We start from the raw sequence: 15885 nt of genomic DNA on the forward strand, positions 1-15885 counted from the left end.
TCATCAGTCCTCTTTTTTCCTCTGTAATTTATAAGTAAGAATCCTACTACCTGTTCTATTTCTTTTTCACTCTTTCCTTTGTAATCTTCAAAACTATTTAACTTTATTTTTAATGTAAAGTAATGATGTATTTATAAAGTTTTCTCTTTACGACCTATTATTTTTTTAATAAAAAAAAAGAGAAAGAGAAGAGTGTTTTATATATATATATAAAAGTAGGGGCATATTATAAAAGAACAAGTCGAACAGAATAAAGTCCATTTGGTAGTCTTCCTAAAAAGTAAAAACGATGCCCGAGGGCGAGGAATATGACAAGGTATCCAAAGGAGGAATTAATAACAAGCGAACAATCCACTGTGCTCTCAGTCTCGGTGTGAATAATTTTCTCGATCCATCTTTCCATCCATTCCAATTCAAGATTCAAGAGAAGAAATTTAATGGAATTCGCGCGTCGCCTTTGAGGAATTGTGTAGATAGAGATTTAGGGCTGCGGGGATCTTAGGGCTACTGAAACGGACCTCGAGTGGCCCGTGAGGAGCGAGAGAGATGAAGGTGATGGTGGGGAGCCCTGGTACATGGAGCGGCCTTTTGCTGAGGACGGGGCAGTGTACCTGCGCCGCCGCCTCGATCGGGTTGATGATCTCGGCGTTAGGGTTTTCCAACTACACCGCTTTCTGGTATCTATCCAATCCCGATCGTTCTTGTTGATTTATTTTCAAGAAATGCTTCTTGAAATATTTTCAAGAAATTTTCCAACAATTTTTAAATGTGTTGTACGAATAATGCACTGAGACTTGTCAATGTTAATGCATAATAAGTGCAAAAGAAGGAATTTTGGGCAATTGTTTATTGTCTTCGAAGCATTTTGTTTCTGTTTGTGTGCATAATGCTTGGAGTCAGAAGTCCATTACCAAGATAGTCTATGTGAGAAAATTCTAACAAAGTGGGTGTATAGACGCTACAAGCACCTACACTTCATCGTGCGATTGTTTTTATTTGAAAGGAAAACCTTTTTACGGTTGAATTGCCAGGCATAAGATTTGATAATTATGAGCATTTTTGGGATTCCAATCTGTTCAGCATGTCTTATTACAATTTCTGTTTTGTTTAACTTAACCAATGTAGATGACAGGAAGTAGATCGCTGCCTGATCTTTTAGATAGACAATATATGATACTTCTTATGTTTGGCATTCATTAAAAATAATAATCTACAGATTATCAATTCCAGTGGTTGTTTGGATATGTAGAATAAGTCCAGATTTTATATAGTTTCTGTATCTACCTTTGATAATGTCTTTTGCCTTCAGCTACTTGATTGCATCTATGGGACTACAAGCACTGTGGAGCCTGGGACTTGCATGTCTAGATGTTTATGCTATAAAGATTAAACGAGATCTGCACAATCCTGTGCTTGTAAGCTTGTTTGTGGTCGGTGACTGGGTAATATTATTTCATCCCTTCTTTGTGTACTCTTATGTATATATGTGTTCAGTAGATGATTTCCTGCTTGAGCCAAAATTCCTATAGCTTATGAACTTATATATAATTGTTCAATAGTTTGGTGTTATTTACTTGCTCCATTTAGTTCAGTGTAAGGAGCCTTGCTGGAATTGTCTACTACTCAATTCCATGAGACAAGTTTTTGAGGGCATGACATTTCAGTTCTAATTTCTGGATCTTATCTTGCATTTTTTATGTGAGATTTTGTAAAACATTTCCCTTTTTGCATGTCAACTTGGTCTAGGGATCAGCTATATTTTTGTATAAATTCTGTGGAGTTATCACAGTTCACAAACTTGCAAACCTTCTGCAAATTGTTTGCGATCATTCTGGTTTGTGTGTTTATCATAGATCTTACTCTACTTGTTTAAGTTAGGAGCTGAACTTAGGTTCTTAGACCTTGCTCACAAGATTTTGAAATTTAATGATACACTACCATATTAGACAATTAACCATAACATATCATATGCATGATCAGGATAGGAATTGCCCGCTTGCAATTGTTTAGATAAGTGGAATTACTCTAGGTTGCACTAGTCTATGGTTTCCATGCCTTTTTGTTGTCTTCCCTTCTCAATGTTTCAATACTTATGGAAGCTATCTCAGCTATAGGTGTAATTATGGTCTAACTGTTACCATGAATATTATCCTTACAAGAGATTGATGATATCATATTTATGTATCAATGTTGGATATTGTTGTTCTACTGTTCTGTCTTTTCTGTTCTAAAAGTACTTGTTTTGATGCTACACCAAACTTCCAGCTCCAAATGAATAAGTAAGCAAACAGCCAAACAATTATCTCATATTTGAAAAGGCTGTTCAATTTGATTCAAATAGTTGCAGAAAGATTTCTTGGAAAGAGATATAAAAAGAAGGTAATATGTTTAATACATGCCAAATGCCATTGCCATGTGTCCCCCCAACAATTTATAGAATCTATATTCTTTTGAACCGACTCAAATCTGCTTGTCTCTTCATGTAGATCCTCACCACTTGCTCTAACCAAACTGCCGCCTTTGTGTTGTTTATGTATTGGATCTCATCGAAACCTAGTGGATATTGGAGGATTTGTATACATAGCACTGAAGCAACCTGTCATATCTGATATTCCAGGTAACAGCGACTCTGTCGCTTGCAGCCGCATGCTCTTCAGCAGGCATAATGGTTCTATTTTCGAGGGACGAGCACTTCTGTGGAAAGATTCCTCAACTCTCTTGTGGAAGATATGAGATATCAGTTGCATTGGCTTTCGTCACATGGCTCTTAATTGCCTTATCCTCCCTAGTAATGTTTTGGCTACTGGCATCCGCTTGACACTCCTGTATATGCTGTTTGTAAGACTTTTTCTCTGCAATGACAGACATCAAAGAGTCCCAATAGTTCAAAATGCTGTTTTTCTCGGGCCGCACTTGTTATTAACTCTCAAGATATCTGAATTCTGATGACTTCGCACTGTTATTTTCTGAGTGCAGACGAGGGTTAAGCTGGAACCGAGAATAGTTCCCAACCCAAGTTAACTCAAGCATCCTCACACACTATAGAGAAGTATATGATGGATTACAAATTGTAGGCTGCCTTATAGATTCCTCATAATAATTTAGTATAGCTTATAAATCAAGTCCACCAGATCACCTAACGGAATTGACGACTTGAACTTAATACCATATGCTATCGACCAAAACTTTCTCGATGCCCATTTTAATGTCAAATAAATATTGGTATAAATCTCTAGCTACACTAAAAGCTTGAAGAAAGAAGAAAGGAAGAGGTAACTGTGCTGTTGGATTATGCCAGTTAGGTACTACCAGAGTAAATGCACCCGTAGTTGGAGTTATCCATATCCTGGACCACCATGCATGATTGCGAACTGCAATAACTAGGAGATGTGGAATGGGATGGGTATGGGAGTAGCTCGCCTTGATAGTGACTATATACGAAGAACAGCATGCGATTGGAGCTTCAGTGGCTCGCAATGAGCTCGATTTACCAGGGCAGTCCCTATCATTGCAAATCTTCTTTGTAATGCCTTGGTCTTTTGGCCTTCGGCAGCCACATATTTGATAGAAGTCCAGCAAATAATGCAGAGGAAAATTAGAGCAAATAGCAAATAATTCCGCCAATCAATTCCATCTTCTTAAAATTTGAAGCAGGAGGTGTGCGTCCGCTGTCTGTTATAACAGAGTAGCATAGGCACCTTTGTCATTCATTTGACAAACTTTTATCTACGGACTCCAGTACAAACTTACAAGCATATCTACTCTACCTTATAAGCTAAGCTGGGTAGCACCAAACTTAGTGATTACACTTTGTAGAGCAAATAAACAAAATAGGAAACCGAAACATCTAAAACTAGATATTGCACTTGCAGAGCAAATAAACAAAATAAGCACACAACTGAAACATCCAGGACTGAGAGATGAAATAAGCAGCTGAAACTCTTTCCACACGATAGACCGCATAGATTTTATGGCTCACATGACGATCTCTGGTTTCAGGATGCTGGATTTGATTTCTTTGTGGGGAAGAACGACTCCTCCGTTGCTGTAAATCTCATCGCAGACATGCACGTCCTCCCCAAGGATGGTCATATTCTCGACTCGTGCCCACTGTCCAACAGTGGAGTGCCAACCAATGATGCTACTAGAAATGCAGGCATGTTTCTTGATCCGGACTCCACGCATCACCGTGCACCTTGACAGCCTCACTCCAGACTCCACAACACACCCTGGTCCTATTGCAACGTCTGGCCCTATCAGACATCCATCTCCAACCACAGCACTCTCATGCACCAAAACATTCCCCACGATATGTGGACCAGATGCTAATTTGTAGGATGCTTTCTTCCGCAGAGAATCAAGAAAGAGCCTCAGGCCTGTGATGTAGTCCCTTGGCTGTCCAATATCCATCCAAAATCCTGGTAGGACCATGGCATAGAGCTTTTGATCAGCAGCTATCCGCGGGAAAACCTCTTTCTCAATTGAGGTTGGTCGGAGTTCAATCCGATCTAGGACAGATGGATTCAGCAGGTAAATGCCAGCATTGATCTTGTTGCCCACAAATACTTTTGGCTTCTCCACGAACCTGTCTACCTTCCCAGTTTCCTCTTCCATAACCACAACACCATACTTTGACGGCTCATCTACCTGTGGGGGCAGACGATCAGTTTGCGGATCATCATTTTTTTTTAGAGGAGTGGATGTCGATATTTTCACTTACCTTGGTTACCATAATTGTAGCCTCTGCACCATGGGATTTGTGAAACTTTATAAGTTCAGCAAATGGATATTCACTGATAACATCACTGTTGAGCACAAAGAAAGGGTCTCCAGAACCATCTATCAGCTTATCTCTAGCCAGAGCCAAAGGGCCAGCTGTTCCTAGTGGCTCAGTCTCTTGGGAGCAGGTGATTTTAATGTCAAGTTTGCTCTCAAAATCCTTCAGAAAGTTAAGCATTACCTAAAAAAAATGAAAGTAGACCAGAATAAGAGTTTGCAGAAAGTAAACTGCAAGATTATCCAACAATGTAGAAAGGACTGATGAGTAGTGCTCCTTGCTTTTACCTCAGGTTGATAATTGATAGCTAGGACAACTTCTGTAACTCCAACATCTTTCAGGGCTTCAATCTGATGAAATTCCAAGAAACCAAGGTGAACTACAAATAGTTTGATTCAAGTGTCACAAGTAAACAACTAAGAGTAAAACTGTACTTCTTTCCATTGGAAAGTAACATGTATACAAACACATGATAATGCGGTCTGTAGAGAGTCCACCAACATGCATCTACAGAAGTATGTCATAGTAAGTGATCAAATAACGACCTCTTAAACATCTACCAGAAAATCTGCAGTGACATATGGAAAGACGTGGCCATGAATATCCAGGTAGCTGACAGATACCATGGCATATCTTGATGTTGAAATGAATTCCAGCTATGTATCAAGTCAGAATATTTTGACCCGACAAAGCTAAAGATTCAAAATAATCATGTACTTTCCAGGAAAAAAGACATGCATGCAGTGTTTATTATCTTGTTCTAACTCAGCAGACTATATTACTCTTAAGTATAGATATATAATGAAAGAATTAAATGCGTGAAAGACCAGCAGTTTACATAGCAAGATGGTAAGATAAAGCATGTACCTGGTGCAAGATCATGGGCTTATTAGCAAAATCAACAAGGGGCTTAGGGACACTCAATGTCAAAGGCCGCAGGCGAGTGCCAAATCCTCCAACAAGAATCAGCGCCTTCATGGTGGATGGGCTACCTTCTCCTGTTTATCAAATGGTAATAATCAAAACTAACAACCAACCACTGAGAATGAAGTCCCAGATTCAGGTTTATATCCCCTTGCCATGGAAAAACAGTTCAGTAGATTTTGATCGTGACACCTGTGGCAAGCTATTAACAGCTAGCTTGTTCAAGAAGGTCCCAGAAAAACTTTCAAGTCAACTGGTGTCATAGAGCAATTACTTTTGAGCGTTACAGAAGTGATAAAGATAGTCCGTTTCATACAAAGGCAAGAGAAACCATGAAAGTTGAAATCTGCGGTCAAATAGATAAGCAGAGAAATGCAAAAGGTCATGCAGGTGTCAGCGCAAGCGTAAAGATTGACACATTGGAAGAGGAACTGTCGTCATTTCTGGCTGGAACTGACTACATATCCAGCTAAATCACAGGCTGGATGCATTAAAAAAAGAAATGAAACTGTCGAGGTTCTAATTAACAAATAATACAATTGCAAAGAAACTGGTTTATAGCAGGATTATGTACAACCATCCATTTTTCAATTTAACAGAATGTATGAATAATCCTCTATAGGTGCACCCGGCAGGGGATGCTCTGATGCTCATGATCCGTTGATAACTTGATACTCTGTTCCAATTGACACTCAAGCTAGCGGCAACTGGAACAGGATATGCAACAAACAATGTGACCGAAGACAAAATTTTCTGATTGGATAGTCACCTGAAAAGGGAGGCTAGAACTGGGAAGATGGAAGTCAAAGCTATAGCTATGGTTAACATCCATAAAATTACATGGCTCAAGAAACTTCTTTAATTGTTCAAACATATCAACATAGTCCATGCAATTGAAAGAAATTCCTGTAGTCAACGACTTTTAGCAAATGGATTAAATGGTGTCTCTATTCCTGTGATTATGATCTCATCACAGGCCAAACCAGGAAAACAGCGAGAATAAAGAAAATATTAATACTCAAAACTCCTTGCATGAAGAGAGTTAAGTTATAGGTAAACTAAAGACGCTACATAATCCCACAAGATCCAGAGAAACACCACCCAAAGTAGCTTCTTTAGCCCTCTACGCCAATAATTCAATCGAATTCATCTGAATCCGAACTGAAACGATGGAAATAAAAGGGAAGTTCCTCAATACCAAATGATAGACAAAATTTTTTCGGAAATTTCATCAAAATCAACACGAAAAATCAGAAGAAATGTCTATAACGAGTCCCAAGACCCAAATGGAGAGCAGAAACATCGATGAACTAACGAAGCATTGAATAATGCAGGAGCCCTGCGGGAAACAGAAGAGATCCGACCCGCATTGCCGCCAATCATCTCAAGATCCGATTATAAACATCGTTACACCAACGGAGTACGGAGATTCCTCCAAATGTCGAAGGAAATCGGAAAAATCGCAAGAATACCGCGATATCTGCTGAGATCTGGCGGGAAATCTAAAGAATAACAAGAATCGGATCATGCTAGGACCCGTAGATTCTTACCGACCGAGGACCAGGTCTGCGATCTCTTCGCGCACCACCTTCTCCTCCTTCCCCTGCGAGAGAGAAGGAAAACTCAAACGGCTCGATTCTAATTGTCGCAGCGTGGACTCACCGATCCCCTTCCCTCCTTTTATAGACTGCAATTCAATCATCCGATTCCAGACCGTTTTGCATATATGCCCTTTTACAGTTTCGAATTTTCAGATATACTCCTCAAATATGGGATCCGGAGGACGACGAACGCAAATAAGCAATAGTCAGAGGGTGTAATATATAAAAAAGTTTGTTAATCGTGTATATGATTTTTCCCGTCATAAATGTGATTGCATCGACTCAGCTGGCCGACTTGGATCCCGAGGATGGATAAAGTGGACTGGCTGGTAATACCCGCTGCTTGTTGACGTGTCATACGCCACGTAGGATGGAGCCATGGCTTTTTATGTTTGTGTGGGTGGGGTTCCTTTCTCCGGTCCAATTAGCCGGTCTGCTTAGTGTTGGGGCTTTTCTTTCTTCCAGCAATGCCACCTGTAATATTTATCAGGATTTCTTTTCGGCAGTTAAAAACTTGTAATGCAATTAGATAACCTTATCATCTTATTCATAATATATAGAGCGTAACTATTTTATTAGTGTATAATTATTAAGTGCAGAAGAAAAATGTGAGGGGTAAGGGGTTGTCACGTGTCTCCGACATCCCACGTGGATCCGACAAGATTATCTTATTCAATCAATATCAATTCAAACGTACAAATCCTGCAGAAACTAAAATCTGCAACATTATAACTCAAAATTAAAGCAATGGAATCTTTGATATCCCAAGAAAAAATCACTATATATATATATATGATAATGACGATGATTAATATTTAATTTATGAACGTATTTTAGTGTCTGTCACGTGCAGCCAATATAACGGGAGAGGCTATTAGACAAATAATTAGTACAATAAGCATTTCGAGAGCGACTTAACATTGAAGCATAGCTAGATGCCAAGATCTGGAGTCGAGCTCTGGCTCCTTGCCTTGGCCCCAGAGGCTGTGATGCAACATCTAATTCCTCAATTAATGTTCTTCTCACACCTATATGTATTTATACATTTATATTATAATGCACAATAATTTAGTCTAGCTTAATAGTTTTCTGGAATTAGTCTGTCCTTTTTATTGATTTTACTTAATAATTATAAATTATGATGACATGCATGCAAGAAACAGCTTGCAAGTTGACCATCTAACTTGTAAACTAACTTATTTATTTCTTGTGATTGCTAGTAATTTATAGGATATTGAACGTCAAAGTGACTGCTTCTCACTGGTGGTGGCATCAAGATAGGCCAAGACTAGCTGAAATAATTTATTTGGTAGTTAGTTGGCATATATATATATATATATATAATATTGATTGGTCTTAGGATACTCCCTTTTCTCTGTTCCATAGATCGAACTTTGCTCCCAACCAAATCATGAACCATTCGTAGGCGAGACGTGTGAAGCCACGGAATGATGAGTTGCAGTTGCAGTTGCAGTTGCAGAGGAATTCATGCTTCGGTTCTGGTTGGCTGTGGCACCTTGTACCGAATCTAAACTTCCCTAGATCATGATTGCTTAGTGATATAATTTAAAAAGTATAAAAAGTATAGTGATCTTTATTCAAATTGGTAAATAATTTGTAGATTAAAAAAAAAGAGGCATGAATACCGAATTCAAATCAATTTGGGCGATAGAATCTAAGCTCGTCCAGGCCTGTTAGGCCTAATGGGCTGGCCCAGATCCGCCAATAGATGGGCTTCTTAAGGTTGGGCTGGAGTTGAAAGCTTTATCTTTATTCTTTAACGTGAGTTGGAATTTTGTAAGTTTGCTTGGCAATGGCGGACATCCTAATCTATAAATACTCTTTGTTGGTAGAGGTAGTGCTAATCTTGTTCTTTTATTCTATATAAGAATTTATCCTTGATGTAGGACTAACTCTGTTGTTATTATTTTAAGCTAAATTATATCTCTGTCTGGCTTGAGCCTTTAGTTATATTCCAGACCAAGTCAGAGAGATATAATCTCCAACTAAAACTTCTTTCTTTGTTATTTTTATTTGCTTCCTTTACCTTTTCTGATGAATGAAATCCATGGAAAGAAATGGAACCCACGATCAAAAACACTCTTCTTTCTCCATCCAAAGATTTTGCAGAGCAGCAGATGATAATGAAAGGAAGAAAAAAAAAAAAAGGGAATATCTTTCTCAAAACTCTACTATTACAAGCATTATTTAGCTAGCAACAGACAATTCCTATTTACACAGATTGACACTTATCCCCATACTCTTAGAGACAAAGAAGCAGGGCTCCTTTTGGAGACCCATACCTTATTCAAAGAAAGAAAGAAAGAAAGAAAGAAGGAGAAATAAAACAATAGTTAAATATAATTCACAACTTGCCAAGTTTCGCCTCTGCTTCCAATCCAAAAAGAGACCACCTTTGTGATCTCTCAAGCGTGCCGCCGCCGAGGAGACTGTGTTCCATTGGAAGAAGGCTTATGGTGGTGGGGGTGGAAGAAGCAGGGAAGTCTATATCGGAAGGCTGGAATCTATCAGAGTCACAAGCTAGCTTCATGTAGGAAGCCGAAGGCGACTCGTTGAACAATGGATTCCCAAGCGGAGTTTGATCTCCATTGGCGTAGTGAACTATAGCTTTGTAAACAAACGGAATTAAGCCTTCCATTAGTTGCTTGGGAGTTGGGAGATACGTGAGCAATGGCAAGGATGAGAGGCTTGTTGAATTGGAGAAGAGTGGGAGGAGGGAGAGGGGTTTAAAAAGAATGGGGCTGAGAAATAGGGAAGCTAAGCATGCATTTGGTCAGCAAAGGGCAGCGTCAAATGGCAATAAGGTATTTGGTCTAAGAATGAGAAGTAGACACCAACTTAGCCTTTCTATCTGAAAAAGAAAAAAAAGGAAAATAGTCAGCAGCTGTAGCTTTCTCTGGTTGATATCATAATCTACTACTCTAATCCTTTTATCGAACTTTGTTGGTTGAGTAATACCATGGGCTTTGATAGAATAAAAAAAGAAAATATCTGGACGCATAGATCTAATTCGGTGAAGGTTCTAATTAGCATGCATGAGTGACAAATCAAATTAAGAAATACTCACGAAGGTCCGGTCCTGTTTAGAGTCCAATAGTGATAAGATTTAGGAACTTAATCTATTTTATTACGTCGAAAGGGATAGCCGGTTGATAATTTCTCACCTAATTCCTGTCGTCGTGATGCTCATAATTGCATAGACCTTCTATAAAATGTTTCATTTAATTCCAAAAAAAACTTTCAGGCAGGCCACTAATTAGGGGCGTTCTATTTAATGGTGATAACATTGAGTTGTTGTTTGCATCACTATCTATTTAAATTTAATATTTTCGCATATTTATATAGATGTTATGGCCTCGGTGGTGTATTAATATGAATTCAGGTAAACCGCAGTAGACATAGATAAATTGCAACTCTCCTTTAATCTGAATAAGAGAGACAACTGTTAACCCTAGTTAATAATGGCGGGTGAAGTTGGCACGTCTATTTCATGGTGCCGTCTTTGATTAGACAAAGCACACAATTCCAAAAAGCAAATCCATATCACTCGTGGAGTTTGATCAAGTGGTACTTAGATTTTAACTAAAATTAATGCATATGGTGCACAAGTTCCATGCCTGTGAAATGGTGGACTAGGGGAGGTGAGTTCTTAGGATATAACGCCTGTCAGGTGAGACCATTTGAAGCAGGATATGATTAGGACATTGGACGCGAATACAATGGGCTTTTCTAGATCATATCAATGTCCTGGTCAACTAAAACTTGGAATCCAAGTTATGGATAGAGTTAGTAGTAGTCATCATCCTTGTCTCTATTGACCATGATTGGATTGGTATCTTCTCAGGTTCACATATTAATCTGGTTAAGGAAATCGCTTTTGATGGTTTTCTTCATCCTGGTTAAATATACATGGTTAATTGACCAATTTCACAAAGGAACAGAAACAGCAAGAAAAGAAACTTAAATAAGATCACATCTAGAAAACATAAGCTAAGTGTAGCGATTATACAAAAGGGCCAATAAATGTAGTATAACATTTTATATAGATTTAAGAAGGGAGTGACATATTCTGATTTGTCCTATATGACAGAGGAGAGGTAGACATGCTAGCGAACTAATTAAGGTGGAAAATTTGGCAACTTGGTTTGTAAGATCTCTTAACGGCAGCCTGCTCAAACTTCTTTGCTGCACCTTCGTTCTCTTCCAAACCAGTCTGAACAAAGTACCGTATCCACCAGGATGAACTACGTAATTTAGCCTGTAAGAAAACATCAAGATGTAAGGTTTTATTTGATGTAGGACTAACTCTGTTATTATTATTTTAAGCTAAATTAGAACCCAAAAATGATATGAACAGCTCTTTGACTCATTGTCAGCATCAGAGCTTGCACGCAGAATGATCAAGATTCATTGCCACATTATGTAAATTCGAACTCACAAACACAATACAGAATAGTGCCAAGTTTCCAGAAAAAGATTATCTATTATTTATATCTATCAAACAAGGCAAAAGAAAAAAGAGAAATAGAACAATCGTATATCACAAACGAAAGATTAAGAGACGGCAACAAAGGCAACAACTATTGCTTCAAATCAAAGATCCAGAAGGATCAAATCATACTGGTACTAAGGTCATTATCTAACTATTTGCTCTGAAATCTATTGCAGATTGGCAATTGACAAAGATGAAAAAGATTACTGGAATGACGCCAAGTATTGACAACTTTTCCAACAACAATCAACATTATTACTAATTAGGGCAGATGTCACCATGGTGTGATGGTAAGACTCACTACTGTGCACCTTTTGTAACACAGGTTTGAATCATCAAAATAGTCTCCCTGAAAATAGGGATAAATTTGTGTATATCATGACACCCCCCTTGGCAGGAACCTCATCAGGAAGCCTGCATATCATAATATGATTTGACTATAGTCCTACTGTGCTGAACTGATGATATCGTTAAAGTGGCACAAGGTATCCAACATATACAAAGACGTCGCTAAAACCAAAATAGGATTTTGAATAGCATGTCATGAAACAGAAGTTGACATGTTCAACCTAGTGACATACTAGTAGAAGATGAATGTGCATTCATATGAAAGAAGATTCAAAGGAAACCAGACAAAGATGATAAAAGCATAAAAGTAAAAAAAACAAGTCCAAAATCATGTGAAAAGGACAACAATTGAAGATATGTTGACATACAGATGCTTCTGATAAGATAATCATTGAAGTAACTAGAGGCTGGATTATAAAAAGATAACATCAAGTTTTCAATAGTACATCCTAAGATAAATAGCGGAAAAAATAGATATTTTAGCTGCAAGCCATACCGGCCTTCCAAATTTTGATAGCTCAGAAAGCTTGGCTCTTTGCTGACCTGGATAACCTGGCAAAATAGTTCTTATTGAGCATCATACCATACATTACATCCTCAACTAACTAGAAATTAGGATCAAGTTGTATCTCATGAACAGTAATTAAGGATGTCATGTTCTACAATAAATATATCTCCATGGACTCGAAGAAAAGCACCAACTAGAGTTTGAAACTTTGAATACTGAAGTGTTGGAGATGTAACAAAAACAAGCTTTTAAATCCATAACAAACTTAAGATATTTCATACATAGTAAGAACACTAACATGAGGTAGTATGGTGCTTATTATTCTTCTAAACATTAGCAACTAAAAGAATTCATTTATTAATAAAACAACTAAACAAATTAATCTTTTACAACATAATTTTTTTTTACAAACCCAGAAGATAGATGCCCTTATGAATTCTTGAATTCACAAATTGTTGGAATTTGCATAAATGTTTCAAGAGAGAACACATGGATTCTAATGCTGAAAGCTTAAAAGAGCTGCCGTGAAAATTTTAAGCACAGAAAGCAGAGCCTACTGGTAGACTGTCTTTTACATTTAAAGCCTTAATTCTCTCATATTGAACAATTGATGGGTGTGATGGGGTAAGAGAAATGGAAGAGGTGCATAAATCTCATGGGATATCACTCATCCATCCTCAATAGCTTAGTGTAGAAGGATTGGTGAAAGGAGTCAAACATGAAAAACGGTAAAAGAACATGCATACATTGCATGGTACACAAAAATGAAACCAAAGTAGAGTACATATGCATAAGAATGAGAATAATAACTGGGATTATATGCATGAACAATAAGTTATACTATGAATATGAAAATCAAAATGAACCTTTACATAAGACCTAAATTCTAAGCAGTCATTCTTCCAACAATGTGTCTTAATTATAAGAACCCTCTGAAACAATCCTCCTACAAGAGGATGCAAGTATTCATGTATGCAGGTCACGAGCATAGCTAATTAGTTTGTCCACAAATATAGTATATCATTGTACAAGTCAGTTGTCCTCACTCCTGATGGGGATTAGAACATGAGTAAACTCACCATAAGTCCATATAATGTGAGGAAAAGCATGACTCTATATAAGATACATGGCCTTATGCATATTCTTCTCAAGCTTAACAAACAAATAAATCTGAGATTTGAATAGTAACATCTTATTGAGCACATATAATAAAAATGATATCATTTTCAACCTATTAAGACTTTTTAGATCCTACTGACAGGTTGCACATTGTTGCTAAATATTTCCTAACAATATCCAGCTCGACTTTACTCATATCAGCTCTATAGTGAAGACATACACATAAAATGTCATCCAGCATGACACCTCGGCTGTGGACTGACATTGGAACTATTATAATCATTAATGGTATAAAGCAGTGAATTATAAACATACCTGAAAATATAACAAGACCATCTGCGGATAGCCTTGCCAGATCTGGAAGGGTTTTGTTAAGGTATTTAGGGGATAAATAATCCAAAGCATCTGAGACTATGACAAGGTTAAAAGATTTTGGCCTGTATGGTAAAGCAAACTTAATATCAGCTAAACGCACAAAGCCTTTACGCACAAGTCTCTTGCAGCTACTATCAACATCATCCAGATCATAAGGCTCAATGCCCCAGGCTTCTATGTCATCCTCCTTTAATAATGTAGAAACCACTGTGCATGTATCAGGTCCTACATGAAGAACTTTTTTCATGTTGTCCCCATAAGCTTTCTTTAGAATAGGTATAGTTCGTTGAACTTCTAATGTGCAAGAAGCACCTGCAATGAGAAAACCATACCAAAAATTTGGAAAGAAAAATTTTTTTTATATAAATCACTGGTTGAATTACATAATAAAAGCAACTTATTACTACATACTATGTGCCACTAATACATTGATCATATTTCATAGAAATGCATACAAAAAGTATTCGACAAAAAACAGTTACCACTGCTAGAGCGCTAAAAGGAGAGATTCATGATAGCTAACGGGGATAGTTCAAAGAGCAACAAGCTCGGATAAGCACGCAAGACTAACATAGGCAATTTCATATTATCAAATATTGCAGACCTAAAAACTTAGCAATAAATTGTATGTCGGCCAAGATGGTACCGGAAAAGGCACAGATGCCTACCTTCACCCTTGCTGATAGCTTCTCTATCACGAAATCCACCTGATCATCAAAATACCATAAAAGCTTAAAAGAAAAGCTACCTTTAATCTAACATTGTCTTTTAAACGGTTGGTAATAATGCACTGACCTGAACCACTATACGAGTAACCAATGAGAAGAAAAGCACCCTGAAATTTCCAAACAAGAACAACATAACGACACACACTTGTATAAAACTAAGAAGCACAAATGACGATGGAGTCAAGAAGCTGAAACCTACCAAAAGAACCAAACCGAGCGATAGCAAGGGCGACGATCGTGTCTTCTGATGCAGTGAAGCGACAAGCGGGGTACTATCTCTGTCGACCGACCGCCGATTAGGGTTCACTGCTCTTCTCGCCATGCTCTTCCACCTTCAAACTAATTAGATCAAAAATTTCACGAAATGAAGCTAAAATGGGGTAGAAATATTTGGGCTAAATAACCTAAATCCAACACAGAGCTGGGAACCGGATAAAAGATTACCTGTATAAGATCTGAGGCGCTTCGTCCCGGATCTGAGCCGGTTCCTCTGTTCTTAACTCTACGCGACGAGAGCGAGCGAGAGATGGCACTACGTTAATCCCACGCTTATCCGTTTAAGCGGTACATGAATCAATTAAAGATGAGTTTGTTTGCAGCTCCTTTCCGGCTTTCGCGACCGTACGATCTTGATCGGAAAGTTGTAATCTCTCCAATCCTTTCTGTTTAAATTTTTTCGGTAGAAGATTAGTGCGCTTTACCTGGAATGAGTTCCAGGGGGATAAGATATCAATTCGCGCGAAATGTTGTGATTAGGATGCCGATGTTCTGTATAACAACAATGTATATAAACTTAACAAACTTTTGTTACATTTCTAAGTACTAAATTTTAGAATATTCGATACAAAGGTAGTGTTTGATGATGTTTTCGACCCAAAGGGCAAAGGCATAACCTGGTCTTTTATATATATATATATATATTAATAATGCATTCCTCTTTATGGGCCAAATCCATATCCTACTTTGAGCTCAAAAATTTAGTCCAAAGTTGG

General features: G+C 37.9%; 3 protein-coding genes across 4 annotated transcripts; 1 reads left to right on the top strand and 2 right to left on the bottom strand.

Moving 5' to 3' along the window:
* Window positions 1-238: 238 nt before the first annotated feature.
* Window positions 239-2891, top strand: LOC140781537 (CASP-like protein 5B3). Its single transcript, XM_073127548.1, has 3 exons — window positions 239-677; window positions 1310-1442; window positions 2618-2891. The coding sequence occupies exons 1-3, from the start codon at window positions 547-549 to the stop codon at window positions 2816-2818; spliced, it is 465 nt and encodes a 154-aa protein (XP_072983649.1). The 5' UTR covers window positions 239-546; the 3' UTR covers window positions 2819-2891.
* Window positions 2892-3605: 714 nt separating this feature from the next.
* LOC140781536 (probable mannose-1-phosphate guanylyltransferase 1) lies at window positions 3606-7412 on the bottom strand. The gene is made up of 5 exons (XM_073127547.1): window positions 7252-7412; window positions 5645-5775; window positions 5065-5127; window positions 4721-4960; window positions 3606-4647 (listed from the first exon to the last, which is right to left on the bottom strand). Exons 2-5 carry the CDS (start codon window positions 5753-5755, stop codon window positions 3976-3978), a joined length of 1086 nt encoding a protein of 361 aa, XP_072983648.1. The 5' UTR covers window positions 5756-5775; window positions 7252-7412; the 3' UTR covers window positions 3606-3975.
* Window positions 7413-11263: 3851 nt separating this feature from the next.
* Window positions 11264-15775, bottom strand: LOC140782900 (probable pectin methylesterase CGR2). 2 transcript variants are annotated; one of them, XM_073129764.1, is made up of 7 exons: window positions 15338-15775; window positions 15093-15232; window positions 14961-15000; window positions 14834-14872; window positions 14106-14477; window positions 12660-12715; window positions 11264-11581 (listed from the first exon to the last, which is right to left on the bottom strand). In XM_073129764.1, the coding sequence occupies exons 2-7, from the start codon at window positions 15213-15215 to the stop codon at window positions 11438-11440; spliced, it is 774 nt and encodes a 257-aa protein (XP_072985865.1). In that variant the 5' UTR covers window positions 15216-15232; window positions 15338-15775; the 3' UTR covers window positions 11264-11437. The 2 variants fall into 2 exon arrangements, with proteins under 2 accessions (XP_072985865.1, XP_072985866.1); XM_073129765.1 differs by having other exon boundaries at window positions 15093-15225; window positions 15338-15640.
* Between the last annotated feature and the right edge of the window lie 110 nt (window positions 15776-15885).

Source organism: Typha latifolia, chromosome 2 (genome assembly GCF_019914945.1).
Source record: "Typha latifolia isolate L0001 chromosome 2, TyphaL0001v2, whole genome shotgun sequence".
Lineage (NCBI taxonomy): Eukaryota > Viridiplantae > Streptophyta > Magnoliopsida > Poales > Typhaceae > Typha > Typha latifolia.